Source organism: Eubalaena glacialis, chromosome 2, assembly GCF_028564815.1.
Source record: "Eubalaena glacialis isolate mEubGla1 chromosome 2, mEubGla1.1.hap2.+ XY, whole genome shotgun sequence".
In the NCBI taxonomy this organism is placed as follows: domain Eukaryota; kingdom Metazoa; phylum Chordata; class Mammalia; order Artiodactyla; family Balaenidae; genus Eubalaena; species Eubalaena glacialis.
Window position 1 is genome coordinate 177,796,350 of NC_083717.1, and position 22,532 is coordinate 177,818,881.

General features: G+C 41.2%; 1 protein-coding gene across 2 annotated transcripts in view; it reads left to right on the plus strand.

Annotated features, from left to right (window-relative positions):
- The window catches only part of FLRT2 (fibronectin leucine rich transmembrane protein 2), a 91,799-nt gene extending 69,683 nt beyond the window's left edge, over nt 1–22,116 (plus strand). For both annotated transcript variants that reach the window (XM_061182777.1, XM_061182776.1), the window contains exon 2: nt 18,725–22,116. In XM_061182777.1, the coding sequence (XP_061038760.1) occupies nt 19,097–21,079 (1,983 nt within the window). In that variant the 5' untranslated portion in view covers nt 18,725–19,096 and the 3' untranslated portion in view covers nt 21,080–22,116. The remainder of the gene's footprint in view (nt 1–18,724) is intronic.
- Nucleotides 22,117–22,532: the final 416 nt, after the last annotated feature.

Here is a 22,532-nt window from a genome sequence, read left to right on the forward strand (position 1 = left end):
CCCTTCCCCAAATGCATCAACTCTGATTTCCAGTTTGCTTTCTTATATTGGAATAAAAACATTTAGGCACTTGGAGAGTAATTTGAGTGTAGAATCATTCAAGATTTTTAAGATTCTGCCCTCTCCTTACCCACATGTCCCCTGATTTGCCAGAAACTTTTAACTGACTTGTCCTTCATGAATGTTTCTAAGCCATTCAAGTAGATTTTCATACAATGAGTAACTCCTTTTTTGTTCCCCTATTTTATTGCATTATAAAATATTTATTCTTATATAATCGCAATACAGAAGTATAGTTGGCATAATTGCTAATTATTAGAGAAATGCAAATCAAAATTACAATGAGGTATTACCTCACTCCAGTCAGAATGGTGGTCATCAAAATGTCTACAAATAATAAATGCTGGAGAGGGTGTGGAGAAAAAGGAACCCTCCTACACTGTTGGTGGAAATGTAAATTGGTGCAACCACTATGGAGAACAGTGTGGAGGGTTCTTTAAAAAACTAAAAATAGAGCTACCATATGATTCAGCAACCCCACTCCTGCACATATATCTGAAAGAGACGAAGACTCTAATTCGAAAAGGTACATGTACCCCAATGTTCATGGCAGCACTATTTACAATAGCCAAGATGTGGAGGCAACCTAAATGTCCACCAACAGATGAATGGATAAAGAAGATGTGGTATAAATATACAATGGACTATTACTCGGCCATAAAAATAATAAAATAATGCCATTTGCAGCAACGTGGATGGACCTAGAGATTATCATACTAAGTGAAGTAAGTCAGACAGAAAGACAAATATCATATGATATTGCTTATATGTGGAATCTGAAAAAAAAGAATACAAACAAACTTATTAACAAAACAGAAATAGACCCACAGACTTATTGTTACCAAAGGGGAAGTGGGGGAGGGATAAATTAGGAGGTTGGGATTAACATATATGCACTACTATACATAAAATAGATAACCCACAAGGGGACGATACTTATTATTTTTTAATAACCTATAAGGGAAAAGAATGTGAAAAAATGTATATATATAAAGAATATTTTTTTTCAGCAATTTTTTTTTAAAGTATAGTTGGCATAATATGGTTTGGTAAGAGCTTGACGGTCAAGAGCACATGTGTGGAGGTGCCAGAAGATTACCTGAGCAGCCACTAACGCCCAGTATGTGCTGGGTTGTGGTCAGTGCATTTCATGAGGACATGCGACCATAGAACTTCTTGGTATATTGATTAAGTGGAATATTGGGCAGAAACTTTCTGCCACATATATCCCAGCTATCATATATTTCAGCTGTGCAATCTTGGGAAAATGACTTAAACACTTATGCCTCAGTTTCTATGTCACTTAAAATAGTAATATAATAGTAATACTTATCTCACAGGCTTGCCAGAAAAATTTAATGAGCTGGCAAATCTCAAGCACTTGGCACTGTGCATTTCAGTTGCAGGTGGCACTCAGTACATGTTAGCTATGACTATTCTTATTTCCTTGTTTGGTAGTCTATGACTGTGCCTCTCAAACTTTTTGTCCTGACTGTCCCCCTAAGGAGATTGCTTAGATTTTTTTCCCTAAAGATCTCGTTCCCTCATAACATTTTTTAAAAAATTTTATTTATTGATTTATTCATTTTTGGCTGTGTTGGGTCTTCGTTTCTGTGCGAGGGCTTTCTCTAGTTGCGGCGAGCGGGGGCCACTCTTCATCGCGGTGCGCGGGCCTCTCACTGTCGCGGCCTCTCTTGTTGCGGAGCACAGGCTCCAGACGCGCAGGCTCAGTAGTTGTGGCTCACGGGCCTAGTTGCTCCGCGGCATGTGGGATCTTCCCAGACCAGGGCTCGAACCCGTGTCCCCTGCATTGGCAGGCAGATTCTCAACCACTGCGCCACCAGGGAAGCCCCCCTCATAACATTTTAATACCATAGATATGCAGTGTATCTGCTTATGTACTGTGGCCACGTGGAGGGTCATAAACTATCATAATATCTAAGGTTTTCTTCTCCTTTCCCTAAGAAAAATTTTCTTACCCTCTGGGGACAGCATTGCCCTGGTTGAGAACGCATGGTCTACTGTATTTTCAGGTGACCGTGCTCGCCTCCAACCCAAGGCATCAGGGTACTATGTTTGTTAGAGTGGGGTTGACTCTTTATAATATGGGATTGAGCAAGTTTTGACCTGGGAGTGATGCTCCCTTATCCTGTGGATATTTCCCTCCTTAGATAGGTACTTTGTTAATGGATTGTCATTGGAGATATGGAGTATTATTTGTTAGCCTGAAAAGTGGGAGGTGGGTGGATTCTTGGAACTGCTGGGGGTATGACCAAGGCACCTGGGAAAAGAACGTTTTCAGTTCCAAGAATGAGAAATCCTGATGGGGATGCCTGGAAGTTGAAATTAGGTTTAGAGTGGACTTCTAGAAGAAAAACCTTCCTTTGGTTTACAAACAAGTCTGCTTTCAGTCTTGCTCTGAGAGTTGGATGTAAGTGAGCTGTTCTTAATCACCTGGTCTTACAATTAGTTGTGGCATGTCTTTCTTTTCCTCTGTATTATGAGTTATTGAACTGAGCGTATCTCTGTGTTAGCTTGCTTGGGCTGCCATAACAAAGTACCACATACTGGGTGGCTTAAACCACAGAAATTTATTTTTTCATAGTTCTGGAGGTTACAAGTCCAAAATCAAGATGTCAGCAGGGTCAGCGGGGTTCTGAGACCTCCCTTCCTGGCTTATAGGTGGTGGTTTTCTCCTTGTGTCATCAGATGGTCTGCCTACTGTGTGTGTCTGTGTCCTATAATCTCTTCTTCCAAGGATACCAGTCATATTGGATTAGGGCCCACCCTAATGACCTCATTTTACCTTAATACCTCTTTAAAGACCCTGTGTGCAAATATGGTCACATTCTGAGGTCCTGGGAATTAGGACTTCAGCATGTGAGTTTTAGGGAACACAATTCAGTTCATAGCAATCCATTACCTGTTGGGTAGTGGGCATTCAATAATAAGTGAATGAATGAATGAATGAATGGGTTCTTATTTATATTTTTGCTGTTTGCAGAATTAGCAATTCTAGCAAGTCTTGTGAGTTATTAATAAGTTTCTCAAAATCTTTATATTTCTTTCACCCTAAAGATATGCTTAGGAGATAAAATTCCAAGGTGATGTTCATATTTATTCAGCAACTGTGCACCGCTCTTCTCTTCATGAAGGAAGGTCCTCTCATCATGTTAAGAGCTTCTGCCATCAGCAGGTGTAACCCAAACATTAGCAGAGCCCCTGAGCAGCGGTTAGAGCGAGGCCAGCCACAGAGCTAATCTTTCAAAAGTTATCCACCTTATTAACAGATTGCTTATAAAATGCGTACAATCCTCCTACCATGACTGATCTGCATTTCAGAATGCCCTGGAAGGCCAGGCAGGTTTGACTTTAGAAGTCTGACTCCACCAGTGCTGCATGGAAAGTAGCAACACAGAGAGAGCTGATCCCAAGCCTCTTCTCTTCGCCACAGGGGTCCCATCCTGAACCACAAGGGGCTTGGCCCACGCACACCAGCTCTGCACTCTCCTCCCCCAGATAAACAGGTGACACCTAGAGATATCAGAACCTCGGGAGGACAGACGCAGCAGAGAAGCCCACCCAGGCCCTGGGAGAAGGTTTGGGGCAGGAAATTATGGACCTTGGCTGCAAAGAACATCGCTTAGAAGAGGCTGTACAGTCTTCAGACAGTCATACTTTTTGGCCCTGTCCACCCCTTGCCCTGAGGGGAGGGTGTGGGTCTTGGTCTGAGGGTGATACTGCGGTCAGTTTCAACTCCTTTAGGACCTTGCACTAGTTTTGAGATTATCCCCATACTCTGACTTCCTTGAAGAGTGAGCAAGAGAGTCAGGGGGACAGAACCTTGTGAGAAAACACCAGGATCAGGGGTTAGCCACGTTCAAAGGGAGCTGTTGGAGGTGGCTTTTTCACCTAGGAATTCACCTCCTTAAGTCCTGACGCCAAATACCCCCAGTTTCTGCACGCGTGAGTCCCCGCAAAGACCAACTCACTCCTTGTGAGGAGATTCAGCTCTAGAAACGTATGAGCAGACCTCAGGTAAAAGCAGAAACTGCACGGACTCCCCTGGAGAGGTGCCCACAGGGAGCCAGGGCATTGATGCCACCCCTGCACTCAGGTGAGACAGCCCAGCCTCTCATGAATGTTACAGCCCTGCCAAACCCTGGACAGCACTGGCCACTTTTGTGTCACTAGGGTCACGAAAAGCCGCTTTTTCAAAATTATCTATGGTGGTTTCCAGGCTATGCTCATAGCTTCAGGAAAAAAAGCCAGTGTTCTTCTTCACTACATAGAATAATTTACAGGTAGGGACCAATCTACTTGCTTGGGAACAGCGGGTGGTCTGTGCCTTTCCCAGTGGAAGGGACATTATGCTAAGCAGGGTGACAGTCTTCAGTGTTCACCATAGAAGCAGGGAGAGCTTTCTCATCAATTACATGGCTGTCTTTATGCAGTATCGGTACCTTACTTTGTCCTCAAGATTCTTTAGGCAAAGCCGTATTTCTTTTATTTACTTATTATTTATACAACATCTATTTTCAAAGAGAGTTTAAGACAGATGAGAAAATGGGAGCGGGGACAGTATCTGGAAGGCTCTCTGAAACAGGACATTTGAAGAGACAATTTAGACAGAAGTTTGGAGGTGCTTGTCCTCTTCTTGATAAAATTTCCTGTTTTTACTTCATCCTTACTTCTCCTCTCCCCAGACCTCCTTCCACTCTACGCTGTACAGATTCAGGGGATCCCTTTTCATCTTTACCATCCCGTTCTATACCCTCCCTGCTCTAGTCCATTTAATTGCTGGCTTCCAGTTGTCCTTAGAATAAAATTCAAGCCGTTTACCAAAGCCTCAAGGCCTTGTGTACCCAGGCCCATCGGAACCCTTGGTCCTTCCACTCACCCCATTCCTCACAAAACATCCCCAGTCACGTTGATCTTTCAGTTCCCAGAAAAGATCAGTCTCTTCTTCCCTACTAACTTTGTACCTGTTCTTACTAAGATCTGGACTGTTGTGTTGGCCTCTCTCCTCCCATGCACTGCCCTCCTTTGTCCCAGCTCCCCCATGGGTATCAAATGCTCATCCTTTGGGAATCCCATTCTCCAAGACGTCATCCATGGCCGCCATATTTAAACGCACACTCACAGCCTCCCAATATTCTCTATCATACTTCTCTATGTCCTTCATGACATCGCTCATAATTTTATTATTTCCAGTCTCAAATTTGTAGTTGTTATTTGATATTTCTTTTCTGTCTTGCTTTCAAAACAGATAACCTTCCCGACTGCAGGGACTTTATCTGTCTTGTTCATCTTTGTATCCCAAGGGCCTCACACTGTGTCTGGCACAGAGTAGCCACTCAACACTTGTTTGACAAATGAATGAAGGAATGAGAAATACTAGCTTTAGGATAAAGTCTGATACACTTCACTGGATTTAGAATGTCTGCCAAGGATATTTGGATTTCTAGAGAGGGTAACATTCTAGACCAAAGAAATTGGTTTACAATTATGAAATTGTAAGTGTCAGGGAACTGGTGTAAAAAGGTTTTTGTGGAAACAGGGGTCCATTGGGAAACCGTGTCACATTAAGCAGCTGCCCACCCACGAGTCTTTTTCCTTGATCTGTTTCTTGAGTGTTTTGTCTAAGAGAGCAGGCCTGCCGTTTAGATGTGATACTTTAGAAGTTAAACCTTGTTAGACCCACCGCGGTACTCCCAAGGACCAAGGGGCCCTGCATTTCAGTCAAGTGTGAAAATGTAGCTAAGGAAGGAAAGAGTAATCCAATCTGATTTCAAACATATGATTCTCCCCTCATTAATCTCAATCTTTAAAATCTGCTTTATCACCCCAAACTTCACATTACTCTCTAATACTTGAGTTTTTAGTTTTATTTATAAGTGAAGATAGGAACTCTTTTCTGAACAACCATAAAGTAGCTGAGACAAAGATGAAAAAACAGTCAAAACTTTCTTTTCATGGGATGGGTGTGTGTGTGTGTGTGTGTGTGTGTGTGTGTGTGTATTACTGGGATCATCTTACAGCTGCGTTGCCTCCCTCTGGCTGCCAGCTATGTGCACATGGGCCTGGGTGACATGGACTAAGTCAGACTGTAGCTTGCTTTCTTTTAAAAAAAAAAAAAGAAAAGAAAAGAAAAAGAAAAAATGTTATTGTGCTCTCCTGATTTTTTAAAAACTTTTTGGTGGAAGCTCTTTTTTTGTTTTGTTTAAACAAAGACTTAAGTGGTTGAAATTGATTGGCAGCATATATTCAATACTTAAGAGAATACAAGCTTTTTGCATGTGGGGTAAAGTTGGGAACCTGCAGTGTTCATAAATGAAAGCAGGTCTCTGACTGCGTATAAACCTATAAAAGGATCTTCTCATGTGTTTAAATTGCTCAGTATAGGGGGAACATATTTCAAAATTCATTCAGATGAGAAAGGCCACCAGTATAGATTTTTTAAAGGTAGCTTTTAAAATCTGTTGTGGGTGTGTGTTTTTATTATTTTCCTTTGAATTGTTCCTTATCTGAACTGTGTAGCTACACTGGATATGGTACTGATGGCTCTCATCTGAGGTTTTATTTTATGTCTTAGAAATCACTTGATTTAATTTTAACCCATATCTGGACATGTTCCACGGTCAGGGCAGGGGAGAATTTCCTTGAGAGAAGGAGAGGGTCAAGGATAAGGAATAATAATTTTTCTTCTGTTTCTTGTCCCTTCTCATCCTCCAGATCCAGAAATAGTCCCCTGAACATAGCCTGACACTTTGCGTGACAGGTGTTCTGAAGATGAGAAGGTGCACGGTAAAGCCTGTTTATTCAGTGAGGACATTTTATACCACTTACATTCAGAGCCATCACTATCATACCGAAATAGGCTTAAGCAGTGAATTTTTCGTTTTTTTAGACTCAAAACCAGATAACCCACATGGAAATACACACTATGTAATTTCATTTCACGCACCTGATCAATATCACTGCCTGAAATCTGTATTCTCCTTGTGAAGGAGACACAAGATCTTCTGTTTCATTATGTCTATTACATATAAGGTGCAGTATTTTGGTGGGAAAAATAGGCCATGTTTATAGTTTTGGATTCAGTTTGTTTTTTTTCATAAGCGTTTTTATAGCTCTCAAAGTTACTGGCCTATTTTGTGTTGATTCCAACTATATGGAGTGGTAAAGTGATGTGCAATTAAAATGCAGTTGAACTGTCACACTGAATGTATGTAAATATTTATAAGCTGTTGGTATATATAAGCAGAACACATATTTGCTGTAGACCCTAAAGACTTACCTGAATTCAGGTCATCACCAATGTAAAACTGAGGTGTTAGGTATCTAGCATGATCAGATGTGTCTTTCATCAAACAGAGTTTGTAGTAATAGATCAGACTGATCTTATGTGAGCAGTACTCTTGCTGAAGAAGACCACAGAATTTGATGTTATTTTGTAAAAGAAGTACAGTGCTGTAGTAATTACAGTTATTTTCCACTTGCGTGTTCTGTGTCTTTTCCTAAGGTCATCTAGTTCCTTTGTGTTTGGGGACTATTTATCCATCAATCTCTCCAGCTAGGTTAGTGTAGCGTAAAACCCTTGAAGCCTGTTCTGAAATATTATCTCAGTGATTCCTTATGGGACCTCAGATTGAAGATGCTGAAGAGTTTTCACAGACTGCCTCTTCAAACAAAGTAATCATCTGAAGGTCGTTCTTTGATTCGTCCATTTATTCTACAAACACTTCGTGAATGCCTTCCACGTGCTGCTCCCGGCCCTGGGGAGGGACCAGCCTGTGAATGTGTGGAGTTTACAGAGAGACAGAACACAGGATAGGAGCAAGGCCCTGCAGATCATGCCTCAGTTCAAGTCCATCCGTGTCACTTCTCTGCTCATCCACCTTGGAGAAGCTACTTAACCTGGAGCCTCCATTCCCTCTATGGAATAATAACAGTATAAAATGCATGGTCTTATTATGAGTCCATGTATGTAAGCTTCTTTTAAAGTATCTAAAACTGTAAATGCTATGTTGGAAGTGCTCTTGAAACACTGAAGTAAGTCAGGTGGGTGTTTGGGTGTACAGATAAGCAGCTGAGAGGACAGTCTAGGATGGAGACTGAAGTTTCTGATTGTACATATGATCATTTTTTAAAACTTTTTTTGGAGTTTAGTTGATTTACAATGTTGTGTTAGTTTCAGGTGCAAGGTGATTCAGTTATACATACACATATATTCATTCTATTTTGGATTCTTTTCTCATGTAGGTTATCACGGAATATTGAGTGGAGTTCCCTGTGCTATACAGTCGTTGGTTATCTTCTTGTATATAGTAGTGTGTGTTTGTTAATCCCATCCTCCTGATTCATCCCTCTCCCCCCGCCATATTTCCCCTTTGGTAACCATAAGTTTGTTTTTGATGTCTGTAAGTCTGTTTCTGTTTTGTAAATAAGTTCATTTGTATCATGTTTTTAAATTAGATTCCACATATTTTTAAATATCATATGATATCATATGATATTTGTTTTTCTCTGTTTGACTTACTTCACTTAGTATGATAATCCTAGGTCCATCCATGTTGCTGTAAATGGCATTATTTCATTCTTTTTATGGCTGAGTAATATTCCATGGTATATATGTACCACATCTTCTTTATCCATTCCTCTATTGATGGACATTTAGGTTGCTTCCATGTCCTAACTATTGTAAATAATGCTGCAAAGAACATTGGGGTGCATGTATCTTTTCGAATTATGGTTTTCTCGGGGTATATGTCCAGGAGTAGAATTGCTGGGTCATATGGTATTTCTATTTTTAGTTTTTCAAGGAACATCCATACTGTTCTCCATAGTGGCTGTACCAATTTACATTCCCACCAACAGTGTAGGAGGGTTCCCTTCCCTCCACACCCTCTCAAGCATCATTTGTATATATGATCATTTAAGCTTAAGGCTTGGGTGCCATTTCTTACAAAGGGAAGAAAAGAAGAGTGTCTGGACCCAAACTTATTGGACTAACACTGAATGGCTACACTGAAGAGGGAGAACCTACAAAATAGGAAATAACAAGAGAAATAGGAAGAAAACCAGCAGCTGTCATAGCAACCAAGGAATGAGGATGTTTCAGTAAGGGCATGCACAAGTCTAAATGATGCTGTGAGATTAACTGGGAGGAAGACAGTCAAAAGAAAGCCCTTTGGATTTGCCAACCTGGGGCTGATTGTTAACATCTCCTAATGTAAACATTAGGAGAGAAGCTTGTGGGAGAGTAGGGGCGGGAACCAGCATGGAATGTGTTGGTGTGAGATGGATGGGAGGTGAGAAAACAGAGATATTGATGATGGACTGACTGTTCTCTCCAGGAATTTAGCTAAAAGGAGAGAAATGTGGGAGTAGCTGGAGGGGAACTTGGGGGTCAAGGGGATTTTTTTAATGGAAAATATTGGGGAATTTTTAAACATGGATCCAGTTTGAGAGGGAGAGATTGTGCACACAGGGAAGGAAGAGATAGTTATCTTCCAGAGAGGCCTGTAGGGCGAGAGCTTCAAGGAACGGATGATGTGATCAACCTTTAAGGAAAAGAAAGTGGGTGCACATAAAGGTAAACTCGTATGTTTGTCACCAGAAAGAGGTGGGAGATCCTGTCTGATGCCTTCTGCTATCTTCAGATTAAAGTCAGGTTGTCTACTGAGAGTGAGGGGAAAAAGGTTTGGAGGGCTAAGGAGAGTGAAGTTTAACGCCATCTTTGAGGAGAATGGGAGAGAGTGATTTCCAGAGAAGTGCAGTAAAATTGCTAGATGGGGTGAGGTCTCACTTTAGGTTGGGGATTTCTTATTTAAGGTAGAACTAGTCTGTGCTGTTAGGTGACTTCCTCTAGTGGGAATCTGAAACTCAGGTGGGCACAGGGGAGAATGGGCTTGTGATTGGGTGGGAAGCGTTTGCTTGATTGGTGTAATGTAAGAATAGAGGGCAAGAGAACCTGGGGTGTTAGCAGAAGAATTTTTGAAATGAGAGACTGTATACCCTAAACTGATAAGGAGAGAAATGTGGTGTAGTGGGAAGAGCACTGATTGTTTTTTAGCCAGGAAAATTGAGTTGCAGTTCTATTTCTAGGATATGCTACTATTTGAACTGGTGGAAGTCACAGATTTCTCCAAACTAGTTTCCTCATTTGTAAATTAGGAATAATAATGACTTATTTCTCATAGCTGTGTAGGCATTTCACAGGACTAGTAGTGACTAGCTCTCAATAGGTGATCCCACTTTCTACAGATTTTTTTTCACTTGGAATTCAAGGAACTCACAACAATTAACATTTCATTTAATTAGTATACAGAAGGTGGCCGTATGTAGGACAGTTGGCAGTTAGTTTTATCCCTTAAATGGCTTTTCCGACAGTGACCCCCACATAAAGACCTTCCCAAGCTGTAGAACATGGTGGCAGCAAACTTGGGACTCTTGGCTATGAAGGAGGCAAGGAGACTTTGTTGTCTGTCTTGCTACCAACTTATCAGTAGCCGTCTAGAGTCCTTTAGACGCCTCCAGTTCTTGGCATCTTGCTGTTGCCCATCAGCTGGGGAGCCCTTGATTTCCCATTCCTGCTGAGTCCTGGAGTCACGTGGGCAGAGCAGATAATGGGCCCCCTGGTGTAATTACCTTTTACTTATGCACCAGTCCAGCTTGGAAGTGTTACCCACTTTAAATGCCAGGCTGCTGCTAGTTTTGAAAATTTGAGCAGTGGCGAGGGGCTTTAGTTTTTTCAGGGAAGTGGATGTTGGTTTTAATACCACTGTAACTAACACCATTCATAAAATTATACTTGAAGCTTGCATTTTCATACGGAAGATTTATAATACTATCCTCTGTCCATACCGTCTATGTGGCTTCAGGCAAATTATTTCATCTCTGTGGACTTCATTTGAGGTTGATATAAATATCTCCTATGGGTGGTTGTGGGATTAGATGAAGTGAAACATATTAAAAGTCTTCGGAATTGTAAAGAGCTTTATACAAAAAGTTACTTGATATGACATGAACCTTTACTCGATACCAAGGGCCATGTCGTAGGTATCTTTCTAGTTACCAGCTCCATGCCGCATGGGCATTCCCCGAGTATTTGCTGAGCTGTACTTGGTGCTGGGAGACCTCATGAGTCTTATTTTCCATTCTGGGCAACACATATCAAGAAAGGCATTGTCAGTGAAGGCATCAGCATTGCTAAGATTCTGGAGCAAATGAAAGAAAAGGGACATTTACACAGGAAAGGAAGAGATCTCAGAGACCCAATAAATGTCTCCACATATTTGCAGGTTGATGGATGGAAAGGTGTATATGTGTATCTCCAAAGGAAAGAACTATGATAAAAATAGAGAATGAAAGTCAGAGGAAAATAAAATTTGATGAATTAAACAGAATGACCTGTCTACTAAATTAGAGACAAAAGCTTTCTAGAATAGGGGGCTTTTTGTTATTTTTTTTTTAATGCTAGAAATAGGAATGAAACAATGAATGTATGCTCTCCATGTGTTAGATGATATTCTAAGTGATTTATAGTCCTGCAACAACTATGAGAGAGTAATACTGTCATTTTCCCCATTTTGCATATGAGTTAACTGGGGCATAGGGAGATGAAGTAATGTTCCCAAATTAGCACAGCTAGTAAGTGGGAAAGCTGTCCAGGTCAACTGTCCCCAGACCCAGCTTTTTCTCATTATACAATCTCTACCTCTCCTAAATCACAGTTTATTGAGTGCCTAGTTGGTGCTTTTTGTTACTTTACATGCATTATATCTAGTCTTCCCAACATGAGCATGGCTTATTATCCCCTCTTGAGATGAAAAAAGGTGATGTACAGAGAGGTTAAGTGTCCATTGTCATGCCGTTTGAGTGGCTACACTGATGTCAAGCTAAATTCTGACTCCAAACCCTTTGCTCTTTCCATGCCCCTCATGCCACTTGTTGATTTGATCCAGAAGCAAGAAGGACCAGTTGTCTCGATGCCCTGAAAGCAGTTCCTGATTAGTGAGTGGCTGGGTAGTAAGACCCTAAAGTGGCTGATCATCAAACCCATCTGGGGAAAGTTGACAAAATGTGCCTACCCAGCCTTCTTTGAAGACCAGTCAAACCAGAATCTGCAGGGGTGGGACCCAGGAACTTTAATGTTTCATCACCTTCCCTAAGTGTTTTTGATGACCCTTGGGGATGGGGAATCACTGGATCAGATGATGGGAAAAATCTCTCCCAAAGTTGAGTCTAAGAAATCAGCTATTTTCTATGCCCGAACCACGAGGTGCTCAGTATCTGAGCAAATGAATGAATGTATGAATGACTGAGCTACCTCCCTTTGAAATGGGTTGAAGAGTGTATAGATATGAGCTGTAGGGAATTCCATCCTTTATGGACCATATAGTTTTTTCTTTTCTTAATCCTGTTGGTGCTGTCTCAATAAAATTCTTCTCTAATAGTGTCTGTTCACCACTGGGCTTTATTAAATACCGCGAAGACTCAGTCTTGCAGTCCTAGATTATACAGATTTATATGAACCCAGGGGATGGTCAGTGGGAGCTCCCTAGTGGATTGAGAGAAGCCTCTGGCAGTAATGAAGGTGTCCTCAAAGTTTATGCAGTTGAGTTTTTAACATTGTAACTTGTTCTAAACTTAGCCCTATTATTCAAACCAACTGCACTGGAAACCATGTGAGAACAACCCTTCAAATGTGTTAGAGAATTTTATGCTTGTCAGGAGAATAGTTTTTCTTCTTTTTTTTTTTTTTTGGTCCAATTTTAATGTTTTCCATTCTAGACTGACTGGAGCCAGAAAATTGTCAACTGTTTAAATAAAGTGTTTCCTTTCTTTCCTTCCCTCCTTCCCTCCTTTTCTCCCTCTTCCTTTCTTTCTCTCCCTTTGTTTTGGCAAAGAAAAATGTTTGTCTAATGAGAAGAGCTTCAAGGAGCTTGACTGAGCTTCAGTGAATGAGATGGAAAAATGGTTTCAAGTTAGGGGGTAGCTATTGTTATATTTTCCTCCACATTCCTATGCTAATCTCCACATCTTGGCCAGCTAACTACAGAACTCTCCTGATTGCTGTAGGAACAGTATTTATAACCTATCTTGAGGAATGTGGAAATGTGCGCAAGATCTATAAATTGCTTTAGTGTTTCCAGATTATAACAAAGACATTTGCAGTATAGTTGGGCCTATGGATTCTGCACCTGTGTGTGTCGATTTTAAGCACAAACTTAACTCCAGAAGCTCTAAGTCTGATGTATCCAGGGAAACTTTTCTAGGAAGATCCCTCATCAACGTAGCTTTTTCACTTGCATCGCTCCAGGCAGTGTGCTGTCTTGGCACAATCCAGCCAATGCTGAAACCATTAAGATTTTTATTAGGTTTGTCCTGGTGTCATTATAGTATGCAATCGGCAGTGCTTATAGATAATGCCTATTTTTTGTACTATGACTTTTATAGTCTGAGTTTATTAAGAGCCCCTGGAATGCAAGCTCCTGGAATTAATTTAAAAAACTTTTTAGGCAACATGAGGAGAGAAACACTTTGCAGAAAGCTCTTCCATGATTTATGTCTTTTGAGTCTCAGTTCCTATGAAAAGAGTTAAAAAGTAACCTGGCATAACTGCTGCCGTTACTGTCATCTTTAACAGACAGGCAGGGCCAGGGTCTTGCTGTCTCCAAAGAGCCTTTGTTGCATGTTGTTTTACACTCAGGCTTTTGAAACTGTTTTCTGCTTTAAATGAAAATTTCTGTTTTTACCTAGCACCTTCCATTAAGCCATTCTTCACATTCTCTCATTTCCTGGAGGGGAGACATATTCAGTGCACTATTCAAATAGGAAAGAAAGAAGAAAAACCCCACAACTTTTGCTCTCAATATTTGAAATCCATCTTGTAAAGCAAAATCTTTTTATCATCAACCTTTAGAGACTTATAAATGAAATGACTAATGATTTTGAAACATGGGTTTGTTTATTAACTTCTAGAAACAGGACTATCTCTGTGGGAAGCAAAGAGTTGGGCGAAAGTGCTGTGCAGTCAAAGTTTTGTTCCTTCTCTGAGCTGGGCTGGGTTTCACCTCTTGATCTACATTACAACCGTCCATGTGCAGAACTTTTGGAATCTCTTCCCTGGCTTGCACGTTGCTATCCTTCAGATCCTCATGTAGACAATCCTTCCTCTGCTGTGTTTTTCCTGATACCCCATGGACTAGATTAGAGCTTTTTACATGGTGCCATAATGTCCTGATGCCCTGAGGTTGGAGATCTTTACACAGTACCGTAATTCCCTGCTTATTCATTTCTCTCCCCTCATTATACTTTTAAGACTCACAAAGTCAAAAACCATATCAGCTCTGCATGATGGTATCCTCATTCCAGTGCCCAATAAATATTGGCTGAATAAATGAATGAAAAACATATTGCATTTTCATGCTTTTCTGGTGGCCATGGCACGAAGCATTTATGGGCTCTGTTTATTCGAAACTTATCTTCACCTTCCTCTATAAAATCAGGATAAAAATACTAACCCTTTAAGGTACTTGTAAGATGGTGTGGGTCAGTTGTTCTTAACTGGGGGCATTTTGCCTCACCAGGGGACATACCTATGGCAATGTCTGGAGACATCTTTGTATGCTCACAGCAGCTCCACAAGGAAAGAATTATCTGCCTCAAAATTTGAATAGTGCTGATGTTGAGAAATCCTGGAGGAGGTGTCAGGACAGAGAACTTGGTTGGTCAAAGGTGATTTTATTTTACTCTACATTTTGGAGTTCACCTTTTTGGATATCATTAATAATAACAAGTACACAGAGAATAACAATTTTATTTATTATGTTCTTGCCATGTGTCAGGCACCATATAACTTTTCACAAATATTATCCTATTTAATCCTCTCAACAGTGCTGTTGAGTTAGGAACGATTTTATCCCCATTTTGCAGATAGGGAGACTAAGACTTAAAAGGTTAACTAATTTATCTAGCTCCTAAGTGCCAGAGGTGGGATGAGAACTCAGGGGCTATGCTTTCGACCATTATACTATACTACTTTCTCTATAAATACAGTCTCCACTTTAAGGTCTAAAAGGATTTCTCCCCTTAGTATTTGGTAGGAATTACAGTGGAGAATATGGAAATTTTAGCCTTACTTAAGTTTAAAAAAAATCATTATTGCCTAGGTGGTTGCAGTTTTACACTTGCACTAATTTGAACAAAGATACAGTCTACTGGCTGATATAATATGTAGGCAGTTGTTGATCCAGGAATTAGGACAAGTCTACTGTGCACAGTTATTTTATGGAATTCCCAAGAAGCACAAAGAAAACCTTGAAAGTTTGTTTTCTTTCCACACTGAACTTGCCATAGCTGATCAACACAGTGCGATCTAGATGGGACTTTGTTCCTACTGAGGTGGATAAACAGTGACAGTTTGCCCCATGTAACCCCATTAGGAGCTTTCTTCAGGACCACATCCTCTTCTTATGTAATTATACAAGAACCACTCACGAGTAAAGTCCACCTGCCAAGAGAGCAAGGCCTGGGGCAAAGGGTTGGCTGATAGGGCTTTTTCTCTCCTTACACAGGACACAGTTGAAGCAAGTGGAAGAGTTGCAATTTGGATGCACAGTGATGGTCTCCAGTGATCCCTGAGTACTTTGTTAGCTCCCAATCATTATTGCCTTGAGGCTCTTCCCTGATAGTTTCTAAACAAATTCTACCATCTTCAAGCACTGGTTTGTTGTTTCTAGGGCCTTAAAACTTGGCTTGTAAATGCCGTTAAGAAGCATCTATTCTTTTTACAAAGGAATTTAAAAACCCTGGGGCAGCTGTGTTTTCTCCCTTGGAAAATTCCGTTCATTGTGTGCTACTATCACACTTTGAAGATTCCCATGGAATACTCAAAAATGTTGTATTCTATTCTTTTAGTCTCACTCTCCTACCTTTTTTGAAGAGTAAATGCTAATAGCACCAAACAGACTTTTGTTCTTAAATAAATCATGCTTTATGAAAGTATGCCCCCTCTGATTACAAATAGCTCTTTCATCTCCTACTGGATATTAGTGCTTGTCATTCAGACATACATTTTCAAGGGTCTGTTGAAGCCAAGTGATATATTCAGTCATTGCACTACTCTACCTGTAAGATGTCATTTACATGTAAGATGCAACTTGAGACCATCTCCTGGGGACGAAAGTGATTAGTATGCCTTATGCTTTTACTCTTCTCAAATGAATCATTTGACATGCTCTTGTATTTATTTTACATTTAATAAATTAAAACATTTGAAAAATTAAATAAGACGGCACTGTGTTTAGGGCGGTGTTTTTCAAATTTTAACGTGTACGCCCTAGGCTCTTGCTAATGTGCAGATTCTGTTTCCAGCAACTTCCCAGGTCAGGCTCATGCTGTTGGACCAGGGATCACACTTGAGTAGCAGGCTATTAGGGAACACTGAGATGGTTTGAGAATTTGAAACCTGAGCTAGGGATGGCATCAAGCTGATGGCATTAAATTCGCTTTTCCTGCACTACCCTTAGTTGTATTATAAATTATTCTTTAAGCGTATAGGGAGATTTTTGGCAGAGAGGATGACTCCTGTTCCATGTGATAAAACATATATTTGTAATTTTTAACAAATTAAATAATGCTTAATTTTTAATAAAGTATCACATCCATCTGTTTTGCCTGGAAAGAGACTCCCTATACCCCCTCCTTTTTTTTTAAAGTTTTCTGAACAATAAAAAAATGAATATTACTGTTTCTGGTCATCAAAGGCATTTTTTAGATGGCTCACAATCTTTCAAATTGTAGAACAAATTTACAATAGTCTGGACACTTAAATAGCAGTTACAATGTTTTTGTTTTTGTTTTTCTTTTTAAATTACCTTTCTAAAGATAGCTAAGGGAACAATTTCAAATAGTTCCTCTGTGCTTTAGATATAAGTTGTTTCAATTGCTGTGTATTGGTAAGAATTAAGAGACTTCCGGCTTGCCATGTCCTGTCAAGTTAGCTTCTTTTGTAGGGAAATCAAATCTGGCACCTTTCAATTAACTTCTTTACCTCTCTAATCTAAAAATAGATGGAACAGTTCTGGAGCAGGAAGGTCTGATTACTATCTGTAGATTGCCTTTACTTCCCCAACTGTGTCTTCTAACATTTCAAAGTTTACTGAAAGTCCTTTTCTAAAAGCAGGAAAACACACACAGATGGGACGAAGGTTGAGTTGTTGGCAAATAATTTTATTCCCAGTCATGAGCTTGTCAGCTCTCAAAGGAATCACAATGGTGTATCTCATCTGAACCTGGAGGTCTCAAAAGAGGGGATAAGTGGAAATGTGTCATGGACTGGAGTTTGGTCATTCTAGTTGGTAACTCAAGTGTGGGCTATTTGGGAGGCAGAGAGAGATGAGAGGAGGCGGGGAGTGGGGAAGAAAAGAGCAGTCTTCTCTCTGACTTGACATCACCTCTGTTTCTGTGCATCACCTTTAAACTGCTTCATCACAGTGTCAGATTAAAAGGATGCATCTTTCTAAATAACTTTATCAGTCCCCATTTTGCATTTGTTTATAACTGGAAAGGGTTTCACATTTTTTTTTTCCCTTAAATTGTATTCGTTGCTCAGTCACTCATTTCATCTTGAAATATGACTGTGGCCAGTTGCATTTGTAGATGGTCATCATTGATTCAGTGGATTCAGCCCTGGGCCTCTTGTGCCTGTCTGTTTGGATATGCAAATAGATCTCTGAGAGAAGATACTGACTGTGATGTGAAATTCACAATATGATCATTGATAGTGAGAGGTAACAATATGGTTTCTGTTTGATGATAAAGATAATTGAATCGTTTTCATTTCCTGAATACCTTTTCAACTGAATTATTATTATTTAGCATGTCACTTAATGCCAACTCCCTGCCTCTGGGCATTTAGTCCCAATAACAGCGATCTTTCTTTTTTTTTTTAACATCTTTGTTGGAGTATAATTGCTTTACAATGTTGTATTAGTTTCTGCTATATAAGAAAGTGAATCAGCTATATGTATACATATATCCTCATATCCCCTCTCTCTTGAGTCTCCCTCCCACCCTCCCTATCCCACCCCTCTAGGTGGTCACAAAGCACCGAGCTGATCTCCCTGTGCTATGCAGCTGCTTCCCACTAGCTATCTATTTTACATTTGGTAGTGTATATATGTCCATGCCACTCTCTCACTTCATCCTAGCTTACCCTTCCCCCTCCCTGTGTCCTCAAGTCCATTCTATACGTCTGCGTCTTTATTCCTGTCCTGCCCCTAGGTTCTTCAGAACCATTTTTTTTTTTTTTTTTTTTAGATTCCATATATATGTGTTAGCATACGGTATTTGTTTTTCTCTTTCTGACCTACTTCACTCTGTATGACAGACTCTAGGTCTATCCACCTCACTACAAATAACTCAATTTCATTTCTTTTTATGGCTGAGTAATATTCCATTGTATATATGTGCCACATTTTCTTTATCCATTCATCTGACAATGGACACTTAGGTTGCCTCCATGTCCTGGCTATTGTAAATAGTGCTGCAGTGAACATTGAATCACAGCATTCTTGAAAAGCCACAGTCAGATCAGCACTTAATCCACTCACTACCCTTAACTGACTCTTTTCTCTCTACTTTCCTACAACAGATTGCAGACTGAACTTAACCAAGTTCATAGGCTGATCCACACTGACCTGACCGACCACAGAAGAAGGGATTCTGCCTACCCAACTGGGCCCCTTTTGACCGCTGATAACTTGGTTTCACTTGTTGCCTGGGTGGAAAGTTCTCCCTATTGAAATTTTTTTGCACATGGAGGACAATAGCAAAGAGGGCAACATAGGCTGATAAGACCAGAGACCACAGGAAGATTCTTTGACCTTAGCCTTCGGGACTTTTCCTCTAGCTGGAGTTCTGGACTTTCACAGAACTGTGTTCAATCATTTTGGTTTTGCTATCTTTTTTTTTTTTTTCTTTTTCTTTTCACTACCACATCGTATTTTATTTCTGTACTTCAGAAATGGGCCTACAGACTACACAGGGGCCCAGCCAGGGGGCTTTTTTCCTGAAATCTTGGCTTCTCATTTCCCTGGGGCTCTACTCACAAGTGTCAAAACTCCTGGCGTGCCCTAGCGTGTGTCGCTGCGACAGGAACTTTGTGTACTGTAACGAGCGAAGCTTGACCTCAGTGCCTCTTGGGATCCCGGAGGGCGTCACTGTACTCTACCTCCACAACAACCAAATTAATAACGCTGGGTTTCCTGCAGAGCTGCACAATGTACAGTCCGTGCACACCGTGTACCTTTATGGGAACCAACTGGATGAATTCCCCATGAACCTTCCCAAGAATGTCCGAGTTCTCCATCTGCAGGAAAACAATATTCAGACCATTTCACGGGCCGCCCTGGCCCAGCTCTTGAAGCTTGAAGAGCTCCACCTGGATGACAACTCAATATCCACGGTGGGGGTGGAAGATGGGGCCTTCCGGGAGGCCATGAGCCTCAAATTGTTGTTTCTGTCCAAGAATCACCTGAGCAGCGTGCCTGTGGGGCTTCCCGTGGACCTGCAAGAGCTGAGAGTGGATGAGAATCGAATTGCCGTCATATCAGACATGGCCTTTCAGAACCTCACGAGCTTGGAGCGTCTGATCGTGGATGGAAACCTCCTGACCAACAAGGGCATTGCCGAGGGCACCTTCAGCCACCTCACCAAGCTCAAGGAATTTTCCATTGTCCGGAATTCGCTCTCCCATCCCCCTTCTGATCTCCCAGGTACGCACCTGATCAGGCTCTATCTGCAGGACAACCAGATCAACCACATCCCTTTGACAGCCTTCTCGAATCTCCGGAAGCTGGAACGGCTGGATATATCCAACAACCAGCTGCGCGTGTTGACTCAAGGGGTCTTCGATAACCTCTCCAACCTGAAGCAGCTCACTGCTCGGAATAATCCTTGGTTCTGTGACTGCAGTATTAAATGGGTCACGGAATGGCTCAAACACATACCCTCATCTCTCAACGTGCGAGGTTTCATGTGCCAAGGTCCTGAACAAGTCCGGGGGATGGCAGTCCGGGAGTTGAATATGAATCTGTTGTCCTGTCCCACCACGACCCCCGGCCTGCCTCTCTTCACCCCAGCCCCAAGTTCAGCTTTGCCCACGACTCAGCCTCCCACACTCTCTGTCCCGACCCCTAGCAGAAGCTATATGCCTCTAACTCCCATGGCATCGAAACTCCCCACGATTCCCGACTGGGATGGCAGAGAAAGAGTGACCCCGCCTCTTTCTGAACGGATCCAGCTCTCTGTCCATTTTGTGAATGACACTTCCATTCAAGTCAGCTGGCTCTCTCTCTTTACTGTGATGGCGTACAAACTCACATGGGTGAAAATGGGCCACAGTTTGGTGGGGGGCATCGTTCAGGAACGCATTGTCAGTGGTGAGAAGCAGCATCTGAGTCTGGTCAATTTAGAGCCCAGATCCACTTATCGGATTTGTTTAGTGCCACTGGATGCATTTAACTACCGAGCTGTAGAAGACACCGTTTGTTCTGAGGCCACCACCCATGCCTCCTACGTGAACAATGGCAGCAACACGGCTTCCAGCCACGAGCAGACGACTTCCCACAGCATGGGCTCCCCTTTCCTGCTGGCGGGACTCATCGGGGGCGCGGTGATATTTGTGCTCGTGGTCCTGCTCAGTGTCTTTTGCTGGCATATGCACAAAAAGGGGCGCTACACCTCCCAGAAGTGGAAATACAACCGAGGCCGGCGGAAAGATGACTATTGCGAGGCAGGCACCAAAAAGGACAATTCCATCCTGGAGATGACAGAAACCAGCTTTCAGATCGTCTCCTTAAATAACGATCAGCTCCTTAAAGGAGATTTCAGACTGCAGCCCATTTACACCCCAAATGGGGGCATTAATTACACAGACTGCCATATCCCCAACAACATGCGATACTGCAACAGCAGTGTGCCAGACTTGGAGCACTGCCATACGTGACAGCCAGAGGTCCAGCATTACAAACGCGGACAGTAAGACTCTCGAGAACACACTCGTGTGTGCACATAAAGACACGCGAATTACATTTGATAAATGTTACACAGATGCATTTGTGCATTTGAATACTCTGTAATTTATACGGTGTACTATATAATGGGATTTAAAAAAAGTGCTATCTTTTCTATTCCAAGTTAATTACAAACAGTTTTGTAACTCTTTGCTTTTTAAATCTTAAAAAAAAAAAAAAAAAGTTGCTGAAGTACTGTACAGGGTTGTACAATGAGAACCCAATGCCAAGGTAAAAGAACGAGTGATTCTTCCTCCTGATGCAATTCACCACTTTGCTGTTGAAGCTTCAGAACAAATTCCTTTCCTAGAATTGGTGGTCAGATGAAAGGGCAGGTTAAAGTGGACTCATCAGGGTAGGATAAATAATAGGCATAAAACCAGAAATGACCCCAGATATCTTCACGCTATTTGTATACTTCCTGGTCTGGAAGAAAAGTGAAAACTTCTAGAATATAAGAAAGGAGGTAGTCACCCTGATTTGACCCAAAGGAGGAAATGCAGAAGACATCTCTTGAGGAAGTCAGTTCCTGTGAGATAAGTTAACCCATCCTGGCAGAATCAAGAAAATGAGATAAGATTTGAAAAGACAGTCAAACCCAGGGGTTGGCTTTCTGACTGGGAACTTGAAAATCACTCTTCAGGCTTCCCTGGCCCTATGTGAAACAGTGAGAGACCTGAGTCTGATTTCAGTCATCTTCGGGGGCAGGTAGGATGTCCCAGCAAGAAAACGCCCTTAAAAGTGTTACTGTTCAAATCATATGTCAGGTTGAATCACATTCAACAGAGATATATTCTAGAATACTTTTTTAGAAGAGGCTAATAAATTAATGGGAAGAATTATATTGAATGGAATTATTTTTGATAATGAGAACTATTTGGGTAGATTCACTGCAGCTATGTCAACATGATATTTAGACCAACAAGGGATCAATGTTTGGAATATACTAAACTTGTTATGTAAAAATTATTGATACCATTTAGACAAAAGCAAGTGATCAGTGGTTCTGTTATACTATATCAAGTAACTTTGTTAGTATCATGTTGAAATAGCTTGAATTAATACCTTTATTCCCTTGGAAATTCTTGTCTTCCAATCACCTCATGTCTATTTTCGTAATTAGCTGTAGAGGCAACATTTATCGTTCCCCCCTCTGCTCAAAATTCAAAAGAAAATCATGGATGCCAGTCTTGGTTGCACAAAATATCCATATACACTTTAAAATGTATACTAATTCTCCTTGCTAATAATTCTGTAAGGACACATCAAAGCTGGCGAAATAACGTATTTGTTTAAAAAGCAATACCAAGTTTCCGCCTTGAACTGACTTTGACCTTCTTCCATTTTTTAAATTTCATTTATTCCTTTTCAGTCGTGGATGTTCCT